General features: G+C 30.6%; 1 protein-coding gene across 1 annotated transcript; it reads left to right on the top strand.

Moving 5' to 3' along the window:
• Positions 1 to 1,308: 1,308 nt before the first annotated feature.
• On the top strand, positions 1,309 to 23,041 carry LOC142333774 (C1GALT1-specific chaperone 1-like protein). The gene is made up of 4 exons (XM_075381287.1): positions 1,309 to 2,150; positions 8,048 to 8,205; positions 19,797 to 19,952; positions 22,044 to 23,041. Exons 1-4 carry the CDS (start codon positions 1,427 to 1,429, stop codon positions 22,251 to 22,253), a joined length of 1,248 nt encoding a protein of 415 aa, XP_075237402.1. The 5' UTR covers positions 1,309 to 1,426; the 3' UTR covers positions 22,254 to 23,041.
• Positions 23,042 to 23,345: the final 304 nt, after the last annotated feature.

Genomic DNA, 23,345 nt, shown 5'->3' with positions numbered 1-23,345 from the left:
AATTTTTTGTTTCTACCTCCCCTTCCAATATTAAAGCGACTATTCCAGGATGCATAAAGTGACTATTCTTAGTATGTGGCCTTATAGGCCACATACTAAGGCCTTTCGCTATACTTTCCTGAAACCAAATTGGTCTTCTCCTAACACTTCTTCCACTCTCCTCTCAATTCTTCTGTATAGAATTCTAGTTAAGATTTTTGATGCATGACTAGTTAAACTAATTGTTCTGTATTCTTCACATTTATCTGCCCCTGCTTTCTTTGGTATCATGATTATAACACTTTTTTTGAAGACTGACGGAAATATAATTAAATATATATAAAAGTGTATACAAAAATGTTTTATGATTTAACGCCCTCGCAAGGTACTACGGTAACAATTTATTTGAATAGACACGCCGATAAAATTTAGACCATTATAGAAGACTTGTTCTTTAATTTTATTCTTGTTCTTTAAGACTTGATCTTAGATGACAGTTATCATTTAACGCCTTCGCAGGTTACTACGGTAACAATATAATCTGAATACAAAAGGCGATAAAATTAAACCAATGAAGAAGACTTGTCGTCTTCGTTATATCAGATTACATTTCACATTTAACGCTTTCGCATGTTACTACGATAACGATCTATCTGAATAGAGAAGTCCATAAAAATTAGACAAACGACCAAGATCCTCTCCCGTATCTCAGATTTGTTTTCTATTAAAAAAGTTGTATCATTTAGTTACAATATTAGTGGAGGAATTTAATATTTATGAATAATTAATATTCAATATATAGGGATAAAATATTTAACAGTGTATGTTGTTGTATTTGAGAAAATGAAACAGGAAAAATATATAACTATTATCTTGCCTTTTTTGATTCGGACAATGTCTTTTTGAAGAACTATAAATAAATAAATTGTTGAATTTTGATTTTCGATTTTTGATGTTTACAATTGACGGCAAACTCTCGCCGAAACCGTAACGAATTTATTGTTTTGGGAGTTTGGATAATACAGGTAATTCAAAATGATTGACTCAATGTCGTAACTCTGTATTCCAAATTATGAACTAATGAAACAACTTCATTGAGAATTTTTAAAACAAAAACTGCAACACGTTTAATTTACAAATACAAAACCCAATTCATTTCTTAAAACAAAACTGTATTAATCTTTTATTACTTATTGCAAATTAAATCTGAAATTGGAATTTATATTACAGTTTATAACGAAAAAGCCTATTGGTAGCGCTGATGTTCAGCAGTCTAATTACAGCTTTCGTAGATCAACAAAATGTTTAGAGTAGTTTAGTTGACATAACCTGTGTTTGTAATCGTTTAGATTTGCGAGTTTTTTTCTGTTATTCGCGTACTTAACGATAAAAAGTTAGTGATATAATTTAATTTATGTAATGGGAGGACTCATAATAAATAATTATTATGATTCGAGTAAAAATAATTTTTGCTTTCATTTTAGGTTTTGCTATCGGTGTAGTATTAGCTATTTTAGTATTTTTCTCTAATAATTTCACGAACGACTTTTCCGACCAGTCTTCTTTAAATAAAGCTGTTTTTCCATTAAAATATAATCATAAAAATGTTGATAGTTTTGAAAAAATTGGTCTAATCGGTAATAAATATAGAAGTTTAATGAAGAAAAAAGCATTTAAACCGAATTATAAAAGTAATATACTGTGTGTTATATTTTCTTCAGACTTAAGTAACTCGTTTGCTGCCAGTAAAAGTTGGGCAAAACATTGTAATAATTATCACTTAATTGGAATGGATGACGGTACAAATAATAGTGATAATTTTAAGTATTTAAATGTTACAGTATTCAAGCCGAAACATTCTTGGCATTTTTTATGCGATTCTATTTTATTTTTGTATAAATTATACAAGAAAACGATTCAGTGGGTTATATTTGTGCACGATGACGTATTTGTTATACCAGAAAATTTACGGTATTATGTTATCTATAAAGATTATAATAAGCCCTATTATTTAGGTGATTTATCTTGTTTCTGGTCAACTTATTACAATACTGCTGAAGCTGGTTTTGTATTGAGTAGAGGTGCTATTAAATTATTAATTAAAAAATTTAATACAACGCAGAAATGTGAATCAAGTGGAAAACATTGGAAAGCTGAAGATTATTATTTAGGTAAATGCTTTAGGTTTAACTTTTTCTAATAAATGCCAAATATAAAGCAATATATTGAGAGAAAGAATACGCACAAAAAATGTATGAAAATGATAATTTGTTATAAAGGATGAAATATATGGATAAAAATTTAAAAAAAATATTTTGTAGAATAAAGTAGCATTTGTCTTGTAAGTTCAGAAAAGCAAATAAATTGGTTCCAAAGAAATTGCTCTACATTATTTCGAAAATTGATTATAAAATTGATTTATTATAAATTTAATATAAATATTTTTAATAAATAATAATTAGGAAATGTCTAAAATTTCTTAGAGAAACTAAATTTTGTGTGAGCTTTTCTGTTTTGTTTAAGATAAGAAATTCAATAGTATGGCTGAAATATAGGTTAAAGAAAATACATGTAAGCTGACAATTTCTGAGTTAATTTATATTGTTTATAAATTTATGCAGAAAGAAAAGTAAAACATTCATATAATATCATATGGGTATATGTAAAATTACCATTTTTCTATTTTAATTTACCGTTAAGATTTAAATCTGGTGCAATTTACGAGTGGGTAAAGAAATTGTTAATCGCTTTTACTCTAACCATTCAGTATTTTTCACAGATTTTCTAACCATTCACCGAACTCACAGATTACTTTTGTAACTATCTTATTAAAAGGAAAATAAACCAATTACAACACACATTCCCTCTTTAATGCGGAAGATATTCTTAACATTCACTACCCACACAGATTACTTTCGTAATTAGCTAATCAGAATAGGAAAATAAACCAATGACATCATGTGGTATTCCATTTTAATTCAACAAATGATCAGTCAATCACTATTTTTTATTTTGATGATATTTGGTATATGATAACTACCCACCTTGTAGTGGCCAAAAAAGACTTCTAACTAGGCATCAGGTAAAAACAGCCATTTTTGTCACTTTTACTATGAGCTGTAGCATTCTTATTTTACATTGTACAGAGAGTCAAAAAGGGGTTTTGGAAGATTGAAGATGGAACTTCATCTTAGTGTACTCAAAATTGATTTTGTAACATAACCACATCTTGTTTTGTTTACTTAAAATACATTTACATATTGTTGTTTTTTCAAATTCTGGGACCAAAATAAATAATGAAGGGCCTAAGGTAACAGGCCTGGTTTTTACCTTTTAACTCTTAGGGTATTAGTTGTACTTATACAAAAAAATTGGACTGTTAACAACTGTGTCCTTCATTAAAAACAATGGCTGCCAAATAGTAAGATGTTGAAAATGTTTCATTTTTGAGCCTCAAAAACCACATGTGGGACAGGTGGCAAAAACCTGAAATATTTACAGCAGTAAGTAGTTTTTATGTAATTTAAAACCATATAAAATTTATTTTTTTACTCAAAGGGCTTGACAAGTAATGGAAGCCAACAAAACCACTAAAAACACCATTCTTTCTACCGTTAAAAATTTATCCAAGAGTAATATGTATTTTTTTCAGATTATAGAAGTTACAATTAAAGTCATTAGAATGTATACACAGATAATTAATAAATAGTCAGTTACAGAAAGAAAAATAATTACAATATGATAAACAATTCAAATACATTAATAAGTTGTTCAATTCACTTTTACCTTATTTTACTGCTGCTAATGCAAGTTATGAAGAAATCTTGGACTTTTTAATAACAAACTTAACTAATGTAACAGTGCTCCTGCCATTTTTTTATTGAATAGAACTGGTAAGTCCTCATTCATCTTTGGTGTAATGTTGTGTCCGCTTCCAGTAGTTGATAGATAAAGCTCTGAAGGCATGAGCATCTTTAAAATATTTTCCAGTTAAACCCATGTTTGATGATCCCCCAGTGATTTCTTGGATGAAGTACCAGTACCCTGCGAATGGAAAGTGTATTTGTTATTTCTCTTCATCTTCATGTATTTGACTTCAATTACTTCACCTAACCATAAACTTGCCATCGTATACGCGTCAGACATAATTTTTACATTTTGGCTTTGGTAAACCTATAAAGCAATCAGAAACAGTAATGCCCTTATGTACCGATACTAACATAAATGTTTCTAATTCAGAGATTGTCCTAGTTCAGAATACATTTCTGACTTGTTGGAACATAGCTGTGAAAGGTTCTTGTTTGTAGGACTGTTGCCCTAGAATTATCTGATAACGAGAACTGAGGTATTCTTCATTTTCTTAAACATCTTTATTAGAGCAAAAAATAAATGTTACATTTTTAATATTGTGTTTGTAATAAATACTTTCACAAGGTGTAACAATATTTCATAGTTGACTGTCCTTTGAAGGCTTACTTTAGTCACAGTCCTTTTTACAATTCCACCAATACAATCACATGGTCCTTTTCCATGAGGCAAAAAAATGCTGTTGAGCCACAATTTCAAAATTTTTTTGATTCTAGCACAAATTTATGAATTTTTTGTTTGTTTTTATACTGGGTTGAGGAACCATCAGAAAAATAAAAAAATTGTTTAACTTGTGGTATCAGTGTTTTCACTTTATTGATAACTTGCTTTTGGAAGCAGAAGAACGATGGTAGTATTATGCTTCAAGTACTTGCTAATCACACCTTAACTTTGGCTTTGTAATTTTCCTTCATTTTTAAAATATATGATAAATGGATGTACTGTGGCATAAGTTTTGGTTCTTATGTGTTAACGCCACCGCAGCTACAGCTTTAGGTTATGTTGACTTTGTGTACTGACAAATCGTATGTATATCAAAATAACCTAACTAAATATAACCTACGCTTGCATCGCTCGCTAACCTCTTATAATTAACATTAAATATGCATAATATATACAACTTATTAATAATATAACCTTAATGTTATAGCACCAAAATCCAGTTAATGTTAATCCACCGAAATGCGATTGACTACTTTGTTTTTAAATAAAGCTGTAGCTGCAGTGGCATTAATACGTTAGTACCAGTTTTTGACCAGTGATGTCACCGGACTCATCCTGTATCACAAAAGAAAAATTTTAAGATAAGTTTCCCATTACAATACATTCCAACAAGTTTTCCGTTCTAATGTTGATGAAACTAGCTTTTTTCTTTGCAATAAAATTATGCCTTTTTAGATTACTTAAATTTTCTCTATGTTTATCTAAGTTCTCTTAAAATAGAAGAATTTCAGTAATTAGTTCACAGCAGTCGACAGAAACCCACTGTTTGAAGATAATTTCATTATCAAAATCATCCTAGCTCTCTTGCGTAATCTGAGCATTTCATTAGTGCCTGGACATTTTTCACACTATGATAGCATGTCCGTTTCATTTTCTACATCATATACCATGGTTGAAAGGAGAATTTTATAATCAAATTTAATTTTTAGAGCAGATAACGTGAGTTTTAAATTTTGGTTGGAGACACACACACACAAACAGGGTGAGTACCTGACCTACCAGCCAGAACACAGAATTTAGGTCTTAAATTAGCAAATTTTGAAAAACCAATTTTTAAATTATGTTTTTCTTTGAAGGCTGTGCACAGTTCTTTTAAGTTTCATAAGATAAGCTTTTTTAAATATTAATTTTCTTCCCGTCAGCTTGTCTTACAGACACAATCCTTTATGGCTGGCATCATTTGGCTGTATTCTTCATTCTGTAAAAAAGTTGGGACACATTTAATAACATTTTCATCAATTAAGTGACTGAGTTTCTTTTTTCAGATTTGTGGCAAAATTTCATTTGCTTTAACCAATTGTTTGGATTGATGAGCTAAATACTGACCACCAAACTCATTTTTAATTTTTTGAGCTGCTTGGTAATAAACTTAAAATATTAATTTTTTCCTTAGTTGATGTAACAGTTTTCATTTTATTCTTTATTTTAATGATTAATTCTTTGCATTGCGTACCTAAATCAGCATTAATTTTGTGGTAATAAACTGGTTTCTTCTATAAAAATATTTAAATCAAAGGAATCATTTAATTTACTGGATTACTGACTTGACTATTTTTGTAACTCTATTTTGTAAAATTGGTTCCTTTGAACTACTCTACTGTATAATTTTTGAACCTTAACAGGGGAAATTCCAAGTGCTGAACAAGCTTTATTCACAGACTACTATAACACATTGAGGGTCAAAAATATCTTGAGTTTCTGGTTCGCTTTCTGTATCATCTTGTGGTTTTTATATTTTGTTTAAGAATTTTGTACACATTGCTCTGCCTGGAATTAATTTTAAATTTGGATTTCTCATTGAAAGTGCCAATGTTATTTCTTGAAGAGATTTCTTAATTGGTTTAGTGCGACAGCTAAATAGGTTAGAGCAACTTTTTCCATTAATATGTCAATATTTTTTCTAATTATTCAGTTTTATGTTAAGTATAGATATTTTTTGTTTCAGTACATTTACTTCTTAAAGATAACAAAGTTATTTCCTGTTCGGTAAACTCTAAAAAGGTGGAATACTGAAGATCTATTGTAAGTCAGTTTTTGACACTGTTTCAGTGTGAATGCCACTTGAACACTTATTGCAATATCTTTTATGCTATAAAAGATATCATCATATAAAAGAGAAGTTCACAGTTAATAAAATACTTTATAAACAATTATGCGTTACCTAACCACAGTATTAACACTAGCAACAATACAACTTATCACACTGAAATCAAAACAGTAACTGAGTCTTCTACAATGTTTACATTCAGGATTACAAAAACATTCACGTGCATGCGTATCTGTTCACTTTTGTGTTTAAACATGAGTTTATGTGTAAGAGTCATACTTTAAGTAACAAACTATCTAGAATATAAACTACTGCATTATACACGTATCAAAATATTTTGTATATTAGGCCTACATTATTATCTTAAAAAATACATGCCGTGAATTTTCTGTATACATTGTTCATGGTTAGAAGGAACAGTGTTTTCAGCGGTTTTGATGGCTTCATTACTTGTCAACCCCTTTGAGTAACAAAATAAATTTTATGTGGTTTTAAGGTAGATAAAAAGTATTTACTGCTGTAAAAATTTCAGATTTTTGCCACTTGTCTGTTACATGTGGTTTTTAGGCCTCATAAAATGAGACTTTTCAAAATCTTACAATTAGATGGCCATTTTTTTTAATGAAGGACACTCTGTAAAAGTCCAATTTTTTTTTTATAAGTACTAGTACCTATGAGTTAAAAGGTAAAAACCAGGCCTGTTACCTTAAACCCTTCATTATATATTTTGGACCTAACATTTGAAATAACAATTTGTAAACGTAACTACAGTAAACATTACAATATTTGGTTATATAAGAAAAGTAATTTTGAGTATACTAAGATGAAGTTCCATCTTTATTCTTTATAAAAAGCCGCTTTTGACCTCTGCTTGATGTAAAATATGAATGCTACAGCTCATGGAAAGACTGATGAAAATGGCTGTTTTTCACCTGTTGTGAAAATGGCTGTTCTTACCTGTTGGCAAGTAAGTAAGAAAAAACTACTCAAGAAAATTTATTTTAGGTATTTAACGTATTTTTTTTGCCCACTACAAGGTGGAAAGTTATCATACCAAATATCAAAATCAAAAATTGTGATGCAATAAAATTTTTGAAAATTGTTGAATTATAATCGAATACCCCAAATGCTTTTACCTCAAAACAATCTGTTTTTCAGTATATGAGACCACTGCTTTGGCTGTAATGTTGGCCATTTTTAAAAAGTAGTTGTTTTACCAGTCAAAATATTTTTTTGGTGATCTCATACCGAAAAATAGATCCTTTCAATGTTTGTTTACTAAATTGCATTTTTGTGTTTTTAACTGTTGAAAAGGTATTTAAGGGGCTATGTACTCTATTAACAATCTGTGTTTTAAAATATATACACACATATATTGTATTATATCGAATAATAAACATAATAAATAAATTAATTTTTTTAATTTGTTAGGTAAACATTTAGCTGTTTTGGATGTACACCCAGAAGACACAAGAGATAGCAAAGGTCGTGGCAGATTTCATACTTTTACACCAGAACAGTTGTATTCTCCTGGTAATTCTAATTTATTGACTAAATATTTCAGGAGACGAGTTTATCCAAATATACAGGTTAGTATTTATAACAGTAACACTTATACAATATATTTATATCAATTATACTCATACTCATTGTATTTATAACATTAATACTCAAAAATTGTTAGTTTACAGTTTATGTATATCTGTAATCAGTTGCTCGCATAATTTCAGGTATATATTAGCTTTATTTCAGTCTATCCTGGTCAGATGTGTTATTTTTTACACGCTACAAAATTCATTAACATCCATCATAGTAACTGATGTTTGGCATCACTCTGTTATCGGTATCATTTTTTTGTTTGTTAATATTAGATTTTTGTTTTCCGGTGTATATGCCATTATCTGGATTGACCTTTGCAAGACTGAATCCTGATAATTAGAAATGTGGATAATTTGAGAATTAAAAAAGTTTGTCATGTGTATTGTACATATTATTGTAATGTTTAATGAGTATTGCACTTAATAAAAATAAATTAAAAAGAATTTCAGAATATACATGGAGCGTAATAAAAAATGCTGACAACACAGTTGTAGGACTTTCCTGTCATGTGGCTTTTATCTGATGCACGGCTTACACACACACAACTTAATTTAAAATAATTATAATTTTATTTAAACGTAATATTTTTTGTTTATTTAATTCAATGATTCTAACTAAAGCACGCATGCATACTGTATTTCATTTGTGCAGGTATGGCGGTACTAGCAGCAGCCACATTTAATACTTTGTTACACCTTAAATATTATTCATTTATTTAATAAATGAATACCGCTCACCTGTAACGTCATAACATATCAGTGCTACACTAGCGCTCCTAGTGGTGAGAGAGAGAGTACTATTTAGAGCATTTTTGGTGTGGGGGTGTGATTTTGCAAATATTATTTATTTTTAATTGTTAAAAAATGCGCTTAAGAAAAATGTTATTCAGGTGAAATCTCGAGACTTCGGGTGGCCTTGCTTTACAGCCTCATCCCCTTGATCTTTTAAGTTGAAAATTTAATGACATGAATGCCCCATATGTAGAAGTGATCTGATCGAGTTTGATCAAAATCAATCGCGTAGTTCTGCAGATATAAGGTGATTAAGAGTGCGACACTGAACACACACAAACATTAACTGGCAAATTTCCTTCTGCTTTTTGGGGTTCCTTAGGTGTCAAGACATCAAGATCGGGTGAAAACCGCTATGCCCAAATTAGACCAGTTAAGGCTATAGCTCTGCTATAGAGCTATACACACACACACATACACACACACACACACACACACACACACCACAAACTCATACATATACATACACACATACCACAAACTCACACATACACACACACACACACACACACACCACAAACTAACACATATACATACACACACACACAGGATGTTTCTGAAATGGTGGGCTGGCTATAATTTTTCACTAGTGTACTTGTTAAACTAAACAAAAAAACTGGCAATTTTTCCTTCATTCTCCCCTTGCCTGCCATTTTGTTGTTTTTATACAAAAATTTATATCTTAAGTTTGGATAGATGAATCATATTAATATTTGGTAAGCATCTTGGTTATTAAAATTTTTAAAATTAGCAAAAAATCAAGACTTTAACTTTAGAAATTACAAACTGGCGGCCATGGTTATTTTTCAGTCTATTATATCTTCATAAATATTAGTTTTATCAAAATTTATATGATTTGCTAAAATATTAAGCTTTTTATTTTGAACAAAATGACATTTTAATTTTGAAAATAAATAATAGAGGTATGGGAGAAAATTACTGTTGTATCTTGTGTCATAATTATTAGATTTATTATTGAGAGAAAATTATTACTTAATTTGATACTAATTTACAATAGCAGTAGAATTGACAATAAATAAAAACGATTAATATTTAATCAAATTGAACGTAAAGTGGAGGAAATAAAAACAGACAAAAAATTACAACATCAATTTTATCCCATAACTCTATTATTCGTTTTCAAAATTAAAATGTCATTTTGTTCAAAGTAAAAGGCTTAATATTTTAGCAAAAACATAAATTTTGTTAAAAATAATATTTACGGAGATATAACTGATTGAAAAATAAATATGGCTACTATTTTGTAATTTTCAAAGGTATTTAAGTACTGATTTTTTGCTAAGTTTTAAACTTTATTACCAAAACGCTTATCAAATGTGATTCGTCTATCTAAACTTGAGATATGAATTTTTATATAAAAATAGCAAAATGGCATACAGGGGAAGAATGAAGGAGAGATTGCCTGCCATTTTTCCTAAGGATATTTTTTGTTTAGCTTTACAAGTAGAATCCGGAAAAGTATAGCCAGCCCACCATTTTAGAAACACTCTGTATACGAAATGAATATAATGAATATTCATTCATATCATGAAAAATGATTTTTAAATATATGTATATATATATATATTTTTTTTTTTGTATATTGTATGAAAGTATAAACCACCAAAACACAGTAATTAGATTAGTTAAACTTACCATATTAATTTAAAATAATCAGTTTTCATGGGATCCTGCATCTTCAGTTATTAAATTCTATAACTTCATTAAAATATATTCATTTTATAATGTCAAAATTGTTTCCGTTTTAAAAATCTATTATGAACATAATATATACCAGTTCTCCTGTCCAGTACTTTTTTTTTTAACCTCTGGAACCACCGTTATGTATTGCTTCAGAGGATGAGATGGATGACAATTTTTTTAGTGTGTGTAAATGCCATGCCTGACTAGGATTCATACCCAGGACGTTTTAAACTTTATTACCAAAACGCTTATCAAATGTGATTCGTCTATCTAAACTTGAGATATGAATTTTTATATAAAAATAGCAAAATGGCATACAGGGGAAGAATGAAGGAGAGATTGCCTGCCATTTTTCCTAAGGATATTTTTTGTTTGGCTTTACAAGTAGAATCCGGAAAAGTATAGCCAGCCCACCATTTTAGAAACACTCTGTATACGAAATGAATATAATGAATATTCATTCATTTCATGAAAAATGATTTTTAAATATATGTATATATTATTATTATTATTATGCTTTTACGGCCAACATGGCACCACTTAAGTCAATTTTAGTTGGATCTTTTCTGAGAAAAGCGTGTTATTTTACTCTTTCGAGCTGCCCAGTATTTCTTCATCCGTTCAGATCTTGCTTTCTTTTCTTCATCCGTAAACACCCTCTTCGTTGTATTTTGTCGTTTGTCTGTCTTTTGTTTAAATCTAATGCTCTTATCTTTTAGCTTTGTAATTTTTTCAGTTTTATTCTGTAGGTCAGTCAGGGAAATTCCCAATTCTTTCATATCTTCTCTAATTTCTTTGATCCATCCTACTTTTAGCTTTTGGAACCAGAGCTTTTCAATGATATTTCTTGACAGTCTTGTTTGCGGTGTCCTTATGAGATGACCGAAGAAAGAGATTCTTTTTTTCCGCATAGTATCAGTAACAGGCTCTATTTCTCGATACACCACCTCATTTGGCACAATCCACCATCGGCCTTCTTTTTGGTGTTTTTTATTGATACACGTTCTGACAATTCTCCTCTCTATTTTCAGAATTTTTTCAATTCGGTTTTTCTGAGTGATTTTGAAAAGGGTCTCTCGCTTCCGTAGGTGACTTCTGGCTGTACTACAGTTTTATAATGTTTAAGTTTTGTTTTAGCAGAAAGGCATTTTTTGTTATATGTTGACCAAGTTAATTTTTGGGATTTAATCATTTTATTTGTCCTGTTTTGCCATGTCACTTTTTCATTTAAATTATAAGTTATTATTTCCCCTAGATATTTAAATTGTTTTACTATTTTAATTTTCTGATTGTTTACTGTAATGTGCTCTATTACCAGAGGATCTATGGCCATTAGTTCAGTTTTTTCGAAAGAGATATGAAGCCCTATCTTTTGTGCTAGGTTTTGAAGGCTCATGATTTGTGTTTTGGCTTCTTGAATATTATTTGCTAAAAGAGCGAGGTCATCTGCAAATCCTAGGCAATTTAGTGTGATGGAGTTTTTCTTAGTACCCATTTTTATATTTTTGGGATTTATTTCATACCATTTTCTCATGACAAATTCGAGGGCACAGTTAAAAAGGAGTGGCGAGAGGCCGTCTCCTTGCCTCAATCCAGTTTTTATGTAGAAGGGTTGAGAGAGTTCACCTCTGAATTTCACTCTGGACTGGGTATTGGTTAAAGTTAATTTTATCATGTTTACGAGTTTAGAGTGAAGGCCCAGGTTTCTCAGAATATTCAGCATGGATGGTCGGTGTATACAATCATAGGCCCTTTTAAAGTCGACGAAGGTGATTATTAGTTGTTTTTTCCGTCTTTTATATAAGTCCATCATAAGTTTTAGGGATATTATTTGTTCCGGGCAACCTCTCCATGGCCTAAATCCCCCTTGGTATTCCCCAAGTTCCAGTTCAAGTTGGTCTTTGCATCGGTTGTATATGATTCTCGACAGGATTTTGTATGTGCAATCCAGGAGAGATATGCCTCTGTAGTTTTCCGGATTAGTTTTATCCCCTTTTTTATGTAATGGATGGATGAGGGCTGTGGTCCAGTGTTCTGGAAGTTTTTCTTCGTTCCATATTTTCACGAGGCATAGATGTAGGGAAGTTTTGACTGAATAAACTGATGAGTGTTTCCAGAGTTCTGCGAAAAGCTGGTCTTCTCCGCTTGCTTTGTAGTTTTTTATTTCATTTAAGGCTGCGAGAACTTCTTGAATTGTTGGCGGGTTGATATTTACCGGTGAAGTTTTAACTGGAGTTTCAGTGTCAATCTCAAAAAGCTCTGGGGGGTCGTCACAGTTGAGGAGTCTATTGAAGGTTTCTGCCAAAATTTCACCATTTTCTTTATTGGTGTGGGCCATATTTCCTTTTTTTCCTCTCAGCATAAGGGTGGGTGGTTCATATCTTTGAAGAGCCTGACCAAAAATGTTATAATAGTCTCGGAAATTAGTTTTCTTGGAAGTTTCTTCTATTTGCTGAATCAAGTTTTTTTGGGCTTGTCGTTTGGTTCCTCTTATAATTTTCTGTGTTATTTTCCTTTGTTTGGTGAATTCATGGTTAGATTCTTCAGTTTTCTGGGTTTGGTGGTTGATCCAAGCCCGGTGTCGGTCTTTGACTGCTTTGTCACATTCTTCATTCCACCATTGGTGTTTTTTTCTTGGGTTTATAGGGGCTAATTCTTCAGCTATTTCTTTCAGTTGGGATGTCAGTTCTTTTAAATTATTAGTTAATTTGATTTTTTTTGTTGTTTCTTCAAAGATGGCATTGTTTATTAATTTATGTGGATCATAAGCTCTTTTGTTTTTAGGTTGGGATTTTTTCTTTTTATGCGGGGTGAATTTTATTTTAACTTTAATTAAGTAATGGTCCGATCCAGTATCTGTTCCTCTTAAGACTTTTACATTATAAATCTCCTTGTGATAATTCCGGTCCATGCAAACATGATCCAGTTGCCATTCTCCTTTTTTCCAATCTGGGTGTTTCCAAGTCTTCAATTTGTTTGGTTTTCTCATAAAATAGGTGGATTTTGAGATCATATTATGGTTTCTGCAAAATTCGACAAGTCTTTGGCCGTTCTTGTTAGTTTTCTTTTGGGCAGGCCATTTTCCGATAATATCACGATATCTTCGTTCTTTACCAAGTTGGGCATTAAAGTTCCCTATTAAAATCTTCGTGTGGGTCTTATTTATGTTGTTTGCAGTTTGGTCAAGAAGTTCCCAGAATTTGTCCATCTCTTCTCTATCTTTTTTAAGATTGTTTTTGTCATTGGTGGGAGCATGGACATTTATTATGGTGTAGAATTTATCGGCTGATTTTAGGGTTAAGGTTGAAATCCTGGGGGAGTAAGACTTAAATTCTACGACTGAGTCAATTATTTTAAGATTGATTGCAAATCCTGTTCCGAACTGTGGGCAATTCTTCATCACACGTTTCCCGGGGATTCCTTTGTAAATTCTGTAACCCTGAGATTCAAACGGCTCTCGATCGGTGTTTCTCATTTCTTGAAGTCCTGCGATTTGGATATTTTGTTTGTCCATTATGTCTGTTAGAGTTTTTAGTTTGCCGGGTTGAGTTAGAGAATTAATGTTGTGAGTGGCAATGTAGTTTATTTGCTTGTGTCTTATCCTCAATTTTGAAGTTGTGTTGTTTTTGGGTGTTTCCAAACGCTCCGATTCATTGTTATCTTTTAAGCAGCTGCCCACCGGATCCGAGTGCAGCCTTCTCTGGTATTTACCAGACGGTGGATTTTTTCTTAAAAGACCTTCCATATTTGACTTTCAAAGGCAAGTCAGCCTTGGGTGGGAATAAATTCCCGAGTTACAACTCTGGATGTGATCCAGAGAGGTGATTCCGATTTAGTTCACCAGTAGAAATCTCCACGTTTCTAACTGTTTATCCAGACGAACCAACGTGGAGGCGCAAACCGATTTTCTTAATTGAGATTTTAAGTATGGAGAAAGTTTAAATCGGTTCCGGAATCATTTCGTCCATATGTGTATATATATATATATATATATATATTTTTTGTATATTGTATGAAAGTATAAACCACCAAAACACAGTAATTAGATTAGTTAAACTTACCATATTAATTTAAAATAATCAGTTTTCATGGGATCCTGCATCTTCAGTTATTAAATTCTATAACTTCATTAAAATATATTCATTTTATAATGTCAAAATTGTTTCCGTTTTAAAAATCTATTATGAACATAATATATACCAGTTCTCCTGTCCAGTACTTTTTTTTTAACCTCTGGAACCACCGTTATGTATTGCTTCAGAGGATGAGATGGATGACAATTTTTTTAGTGTGTGTAAATGCCATGCCTGACTAGGATTCATACCCAGGACGTTTTAAACTTTATTACCAAAACGCTTATCAAATGTGATTCGTCTATCTAAACTTGAGATATGAATTTTTATATAAAAATAGCAAAATGGCATACAGGGGAAGAATGAAGGAGAGATTGCCTGCCATTTTTCCTAAGGATATTTTTTGTTTAGCTTTACAAGTAGAATCCGGAAAAGTATAGCCAGCCCACCATTTTAGAAACACTCTGTATACGAAATGAATATAATGAATATTCATTCATATCATGAAAAATGATTTTTAAATATATGTATATATATATATATATATATATATTTTTTTTTTTTGTATATTGTATGAAAGTATAAACCACCAAAACACAGTAATTAGATTAGTTAAACTTGCCATATTAATTTAAAATAATCAGTTTTCATGGGATCCTGCATCTTCAGTTATTAAATTCTATAACTTCATTAAAATATATTCATTTTATAATGTCAAAATTGTTTCCGTTTTAAAAATCTATTATGAACATAATATATACCAGTTCTCCTGTCCAGTACTTTTTTTTTTAACCTCTGGAACCACCGTTATGTATTGCTTCAGAGGATGAGATGGATGACAATTTTTTTAGTGTGTGTAAATGCCATGCCTGACTAGGATTCATACCCAGGACCTCTGGATGAAGGATCGAGATGCTACCACTCACGCCATGAAGACCGGCTCTTGTCCAGTACTGGAATGATATAATGTTTAAAACGTAGTATTTTACTATGTTCTATTGCATTATTGCCAACCATTAGATTGTATGTTTTGAAATTACATCATTCCATTACTGGACAACAGAATTGTGTGTTTGTTCATAATAAATTTAAAATTTTTAAAACACAAAAGGGCTATTTTTGTCATCGATTAGCTTTGATAGCTCATGTAATTAATAACCTTATAGTAGCCCTGAAAAAGGCCGGTTTGTTGTTAGCTGTGAGAAGAGCTGTTGGGTTTGGAAGCGGGTCTCCGGATAAGTCGACTTGGCTGTAGTCGGGGAGTTGGCGTGTCCCTTTAAATCAGACCGGGCTTAACCTCAGCGGCAGTTGGGTCCCCGCTACAGCGTGGCAGTGATGGCCACCAGAGCCCTGTAGTGTCGGGTCAGCGTAAGTAGTCTTTCGCCGGCATGGCCGAGGGGGTTCTACCCGAGCGATCTCGAACTGGACCGGCTCCTGCTGCTGAGTTCACCGGCCAGGGTGATTGAAGCCCAACAAGCTGGAGTGGAAAGGTAACATCCACGTGTAGCGGCTCCCTCGGTGGTCTGGCTAGGCCTGCTGTATAGGCAGGAAGTCCCACGTTGAGGCAGCCAGGGAACTTCTGTCTTCTTCCATCATTTTCTTCTTGGTCTTCTCTAGGTGGTGGTCGATGATGAATTAAATATTCACTCTCGTGCACGCTCTTTTATTGGAGCCTGAGAGTGGCGGGGCTGCAGCACCGCTATGGTAGGAGAACTGCGCGGTCATCTGTGCAGCGCGTGCGATGCTTGTTCCAGCACGTACATATACTGTGCTCCCTCTGACATCTGGGCTGCTACCATTGTCGTTCACCAATATTAAGATATATCCACCAATATATGTTTTTTATTATATCTGTGAAAGAGTTTATCACTATTCTCTATGCTGTATGAGAAAGTATGCTAATCAGGTCAAATTTTGCATGTCTTAAGTTTTTGTAGATCTTCATATTTCATGATCCCCACGACCAAAAACCAAATTAGCAATGAAATATTCCAGAAGGATGTATGTACATAAATAGCTGTTTCTTTTTATATCTGGACTGTATAGACTGATTTGGATGAAATTTAGTACAATGATTTCTGTATATAGATTATTGATGCCACTTAATTTGGTTATAATCGGTCAAGAGAGATAATAGGACAAAAAACACTTATCTTTTTTGTCATTTATGGACTCGCATCATGTTCTTATGCTAATTAGATGATTCTGTAACATTACTATGTTACTTTAGCTATTATTTGAAAATTTTAATTCATGGAAGTGGGTTAATAACCCTAATGTTTTTGCTTTTTTTCATCAGTTATTTTGTTTTATATCTTCAGACGTGATTTACACATTCAGTGCTAGTGGGGTATCAAGAAACCGATCAATATGGCTGATTTTTTTTTAAAATCCTTATTTTTAAAACTTCTGTTGTACAGTCTGCTGATATTTATAAATAATTAAATATTTATTACTTCAAAATAATTTATATTCTTTATCAAAATGTAGGCTTGTTTATATTTAAATATAAATTTTCATGTTATGGTTTATTTCATAGAACAAGTAGCAAAGAAAAACAAAATAATTATTGTTATATTTTTTCATTAGTTTTATTCATACTGCACAATCTACAGTAATAGAAGCATTTTAGATATTATGAACTTTATAGAAAAAACAGTGTAAATTGTATATTGGGTTAGATGTAAAATAAAAACACAAATATCAGAATTGATCATTATTAATTTCAATTATAATAATCAAACAAAACGTTAATATTTTATCAAATGCGATTATAATACTTTACAGTACTGAAAAAACAGTGGATAGGAATTACATAAATAGTAGTAGTAAATATAATACAATACTAAAATGGAAATAATAACGATAAAAAAACTTGAACTAAATGTAAATTAGTGTAAATGTACTTATGGTAGATTTCAAAACAATGAGACAAACAAAGAGCTGGTTGTGAATGTCACAATGAACAGTAATATTGGGATTCCTTCTAACTTTTATTTGAATGCAAACTCGAGAATTTCCTCCATGATTTTCTACCAGATTCATTCTTTTCCATTTTCCGTACAATATGAATTTAGGTGGTTTTGTCACTGCGTCTGTAAACTGCTGGTTCCAGCTTTATTTTCTGTTGGTTAATATAGATTAATTTTTCAATAACACGTCCTGAAATTTTAACAATGTCATTTTCTTGTTAGGCCTGTATGTTTTGTCCAGTAGGTATGTGTTATTCATAATCATACGAAATTTATGAATAGCAAGTTTTGCATACTATCACAAAGTTATTCTTTCTGTGAGGGGGGAGGGGGTAGTAAGCCATGATTTGATCTGCATGTTGTATTGATCTGTTCGATCAATTCCGCCTATACTTTTATTACTTTTTGCGATAGCCTTGGGCTTATATTTTTCTTTTCCAGATCTGATTTTGGCTGTTGTCATTTGTGCACTGTGTTGAGAAGAAATCATAATCTGGCATTTGTCGAACCACTTAAATATACAGACACTTTTGTCGGTCAGTTTCTCCTCTTGAAAATTTTTTTATTAATAATATTGACTGGATTTCCTTTACGGTTTGCTTTCAGGGTCCGCATTACATCAGTTTTTCTTCCCAACAATTTATGGGTCAGAGGTATGCTGTTATAAAATTGATCCATATAACACTGTATTCTATGTCTAAATAATCCTGAAGCAAGTGTTTTACAGCCTTTTCTACATGGCCCTTACCACCCGGTTTATTATCTTCGATATCTGAATTCATTAGGAAATTAAACACTTTTTTCGATAACAAGATTCTATCTTCTGGAGTAACGGATTTTATTTATTCCTGAAGGGCCTGGCGGCTCAGAATCATCTTCATATTTAAAAAAAAGAGATTGAAATAATCAGGAATGATAACATTGAAATAATCTTATGGAATTTTAAAACAAATGAAACAAAAAATAATTTTATAAAAAAGTGAAATGCATTTTATGAATTCAAAGAATATGTAAAAGTGATAAATCAGTTAAAATAAAGCAATATTTTCAAAGAAATTAAAGTCATATACATGGTTATGCGAGATAAAATAAGAACTATTCTCATTATGTGATTTTTAAATTAAATTTTTTATAAATTTACAAAACAATAAATAACTGGTGATTATGTGATGTGCGTTAAAAAATGTTACGTGTTAAATTTGTTTAGTATTAAAACACAATCAAAAGATGAACTTTACCCTTTTTGATGTCATTGTTAGGCTGATTTTCAATGAACAATTTGTATTTAATATTCCAATGTTCAACTGATATTAAATTCTAATATAAAAAAAATGAAAAAAACTAAAATAAAATTAAAACTGTAACAAAAATGGTAAGAAAATTTGAGTATATAGAAAAAATAATTTTAAAATTTGTCCAAAAATTATTTAAGAAAAGAATGGTAAACTAAGTTTTGAATATGTAATTCAAACCTTCCTTGAAGCGGTAGTGAATGAATCGTTGCTGATAAATATTGCTGCTTGATCCCCTGCCACTTCATCAGCCTCGTGGCCAAACCCATGACGACGTCAATGAGATGTCGTCCACATTGAACATGTTAACTGATTTTTAAGAAGGTTTTTATGATTAATTTTGAATTTGGGTCATTGATATCGTTCACTTATGGAATATCAATGATTTTAATGTTTTATTGGAGTGGGGAGGTATCATCACCATTGGTCCTATCTCACAATTTTGCTTGGAAAGTGATGTAATTCTTTGCCAGCTTAAATATATATTTTTTCTTACTCTTAGCAAATCCTAGTGAAAATATACTCAGGATAACGTTAATTAATGAATAATTTATTACATTATCATTAAGAACTGATAATGTTTAAGTAGAAAATTAAAGAACTATTTGTTAGTAAAAATGTGTTCTGTTGTTTGGTACGAATACTTGGGTAGTTTGGATGTTATGTTAAGATTCTTGATTTGTTGTATGTTAGTAAAGTGCACATATAATATGGTAGATGGTCGTTTATAGACATTTTTTTTTTTTCAGGGTCCAAATTGTTGTAGTGATAAAACAATTACATTTCAGGGTACTTCGCAACATCGTATATTTTTTTATTACTATCTACTATATTTTCTCAAGCCTTATGTATTAAAAGGAAACAATCCTAATAATTTGTCTAGGACATACGTTCCATCACCTCATGTAAGTTTGATTTATTTTATATTTCTATTTTAACTTTAGTAATGATAAAAGTCAGTAATACAGTTTTTTTTTTGGTATTATTTTATTTTACATAGATACATAATGTTTTACCTTAACTGGATGAAACATTTAGGGACTCTAATGTAAAATATGGATTATGTCATCATAAAAAAAACGCTGCAATTTTCTGTGTTAATTATATTTGTTTCTTTCTGCTGTCCTTTTGCTATGATTAGATTTGATTATTGTTTAATTAAGTTGAATTTATGGCGTTAAAGTTTAATTTAAGTTTCAATTATGAAATAAAGTTTTGACTCTTCTTGACCAAGAGAAAGGGAGAAATATCAAGTCTATTTCAAAATTGAGTTCTGATTGACATTTGAAAATAAATTTATTGACTTCTATAGCATATACTCTATAGCAACTGGGTATCTGGGATCTTTGTTATAAGCTTATATGCCATCCGTTCTATTCAGTATTAATAAAATACGGGTAAAAAGAGTGGGCTTGAATTATTTTGCCTCCAACAGATGGGAGGTGGTATGATTAATCTTTTACTAATGTAAGGTCCTGCTGGCACTAAGATTTGTAGATGATTGTCGTGTGTATTACGGTAATAATAAATAGATTGATGCTCGTGCATTCACTTCAAAATCTTAAAAAAATTAAAATTTAAACATCTTAAACTGAAAAATGGGATTTTGTACGGTAGTAAGTGGTCTCTACTTCACAGGGCATAAACGCTGTATTTGAGCGGTTCAGTTGATAGATTTTTTACTGTTTCCATGAAAACCTGAACTTGGAACCTAGTGAGATTACCACCTTATCTACCAAAATGAAGTTCTGGTCGGCTAATTAATGCTTTCGGTGATCTGCAAGAAAAGATCTGCCGTAAGTGTTCTTCAATGAGGATTTGCAAAAGCTATTATCACTATAGGCTTTAAGAGAAGAAGTAATGATGTTATGCAGATAATTCACTTTTATAAAAAAATCTTTTTCTGTTTAATCAGTCAAATAGAGATAAATTTTGCAATAATTCTTGTACGAGATATGATTTTAAAGTAAGGTCTTTATGAGTGTTACACCAATTTATACTAGAATTCAGAATTTTTAATGTACTATACGTTATAATTAAATTGAAAAGGGTTTTAAAAGTTTAAAAGGTGTAACTTTAAACAACTTATACTCTATAGATTTTTAAATTATTCCTTTTCTCAAATCGGTAGACAAAGGGAATAGGTGCTTTACATTTCTGCCTTGATTAATTTTAGTTGGCTTTATACATATTATTGATTAATAATAAATATTTTTTTGTAATCTACACATGATTTTTATTTGTGTTTGTAAATGTTTCTTTTTTGTGGTTGTTTATTCTATTTAATGAATTTTTAATATTCACCTTGGGTTTTTGAGTGATTTCTTTGTTTTATAAATATTTTGTTTGATTTTGCCTTTATATACTGGTTCTTGCATTTATTTTATTTTTCCTCACTTTAAACAACGGGTTGCATCACAAAGGTTTGATGATGACAGTGAATTGAGAAATAAAGTTGCAGTGTGGTTTAAGTCACTGGTGGCAGAATTTCTTGAAGAAGGAATGAAAAAACTACAAAAAATGTGTTGAATCAGCAGCTGTATAGAAAAGTAGTAAATAAATGTAGTCTTTATGGCAAAGTAATAAACTTCATTCATATTTTGTAGTTTTATTTGTTTTTACAAGATAGATCTTACTTTAAAAATATACCTTATAATTACAAAGTGAATGTTGGCCGATTGTTTGGAATCCAAATCCTTTACTTATGAATAAAAAAAAATCATTTAATTTGCTTGTATTTCATTACATTAATTAAATTTACAACTCCTGAATTCCTCAATTTAGATTTTTTCTATTTAAAAGTTTTTGGTTGAACTTTATTGTCAGATTAAATTATGTTATACTAAATTCAGTTACAGGTTCATTGTTTATGTTAGTAGTTTTTCTCGCTTAATTAATCTTTCAGACATATGTTATTTAAAGATGAATAAGACCACTCTTACCGTACTTAAAATATTTTTATATTTAATTACGTTAATACTATACTTTTATTGCAGGTTTGGAAGAAATTTATTACTGATGAATTCGGTGAAAATGTTGATTTAGATACGGTCGATGCAGATAAGTATTATATGCTTTGGTTAAATAAAATAAGTCCAGACGAGTTGAATGCTATATTACGTAAGGAAGCGTCAGGCAAACCCCATTATAAATTATTTCCGAAAGTGAAAAATAATTTAGTTAAAAATGATTATAATATTTTATAACAGCAATATCTTTTAATCTTAATTTTAATGTGGTACTTGTGTTTCAAGTTGTCTCTTTCTAAAAAAAAAATTTGTAAAATCTGCAATATTTATTTGTAAAATAGATTGTGACTTTCATTGTCACTGTTTGTTTAATGAAAAAATAGTTTTTTTTTTCAATGTGAAATGATCTTCAATTATTTTTAAAAATAATGGTACCTGTGAGCTTAAAAATAAAAAGTAGTATTCCTCCTCAGAAACTTTATTTCTCTTCTACATATCCTTCCTTACTCAATGCGCCCTGCTTCCATCCCTACCCACAATTTTACATCTAAAACTTTTTCACATCGTTTTAATTTCACTACTTTACCTTAATGTTCTCAATACATGCTGTTCTGCTCTATTCTCTGTGACACTTTACGCTCCATCCTTATTTCTTATTTATCATTACTTGTAAAATAATCCGCTCTTTGTTTCTAACGTAACTTCATTTCCGCTCCTTTAATATTATATTCTTTTCCTTTGATTGGTAATTAATATGGAATGATACACTGGATCATATGTTATATTGGAAAGAAATACATTTTATGAGTGCAGAAAGAATCGGCAGATTAATTCAATTTTTTGTTTTTACCTTGAAATGTTTTTTTAAAAAAGATACAAGAGTTCAAACACAAGTGTCATCTTTAGTAATTACACTGTATTTTTAATATTAAATTTTATTTTTATAAGTGTAAATAAGAAAAATATAAGTTACATATGCTTACCAGTGATAAATGGTAATTTTAGACTAAAAAAATAAAAATTAATGATCGACAGAAAAATATTTTTATATTACCAGTATTATTTAAAATAGTCTTTTTTTTTCAATTACTTTATTTCTGTATATTTATAATATCTACTTTCTACTATTCATATTTCTATTATTCATAGTTGATGAATAATTTTTTTAAAATTAAAAAAGTTGTGATTCAAGACTGCATTGGAAATTAGTATTGTACTTCCCTTTAAATTTAGAAATAAAAACAATTTTGAGGTAAGATTTACTTATGATCTTATCCGAGGTTAAAAACTATACACGTCAGTGGTGATTACCTTTGGTACCCTCTGATT

The sequence above is a fragment of the Lycorma delicatula genome, chromosome 13 (genome assembly GCF_047948215.1).
Source record: "Lycorma delicatula isolate Av1 chromosome 13, ASM4794821v1, whole genome shotgun sequence".
NCBI classification, from domain to species: Eukaryota; Metazoa; Arthropoda; class Insecta; order Hemiptera; family Fulgoridae; genus Lycorma; species Lycorma delicatula.
This window is presented reverse-complemented; position numbering and strand designations above follow the sequence as displayed.

Bases quoted from the DNA above. Each gene is read 5' to 3' on its own strand.
- LOC142333774 (XM_075381287.1), top strand. From the start codon at position 1,427: ATGATTCGAGTAAAAATAATTTTTGCTTTCATTTTAGGTTTTGCTATC. The intron at 2,151-8,047 runs GTAAATGCTTTA...TTAATTTGTTAG, and splicing joins AGCTGAAGATTATTATTTAG to GTAAACATTTAGCTGTTTTG. The intron at 8,206-19,796 runs GTTAGTATTTAT...TTTTTTTTTCAG, and splicing joins GAGTTTATCCAAATATACAG to GGTCCAAATTGTTGTAGTGA.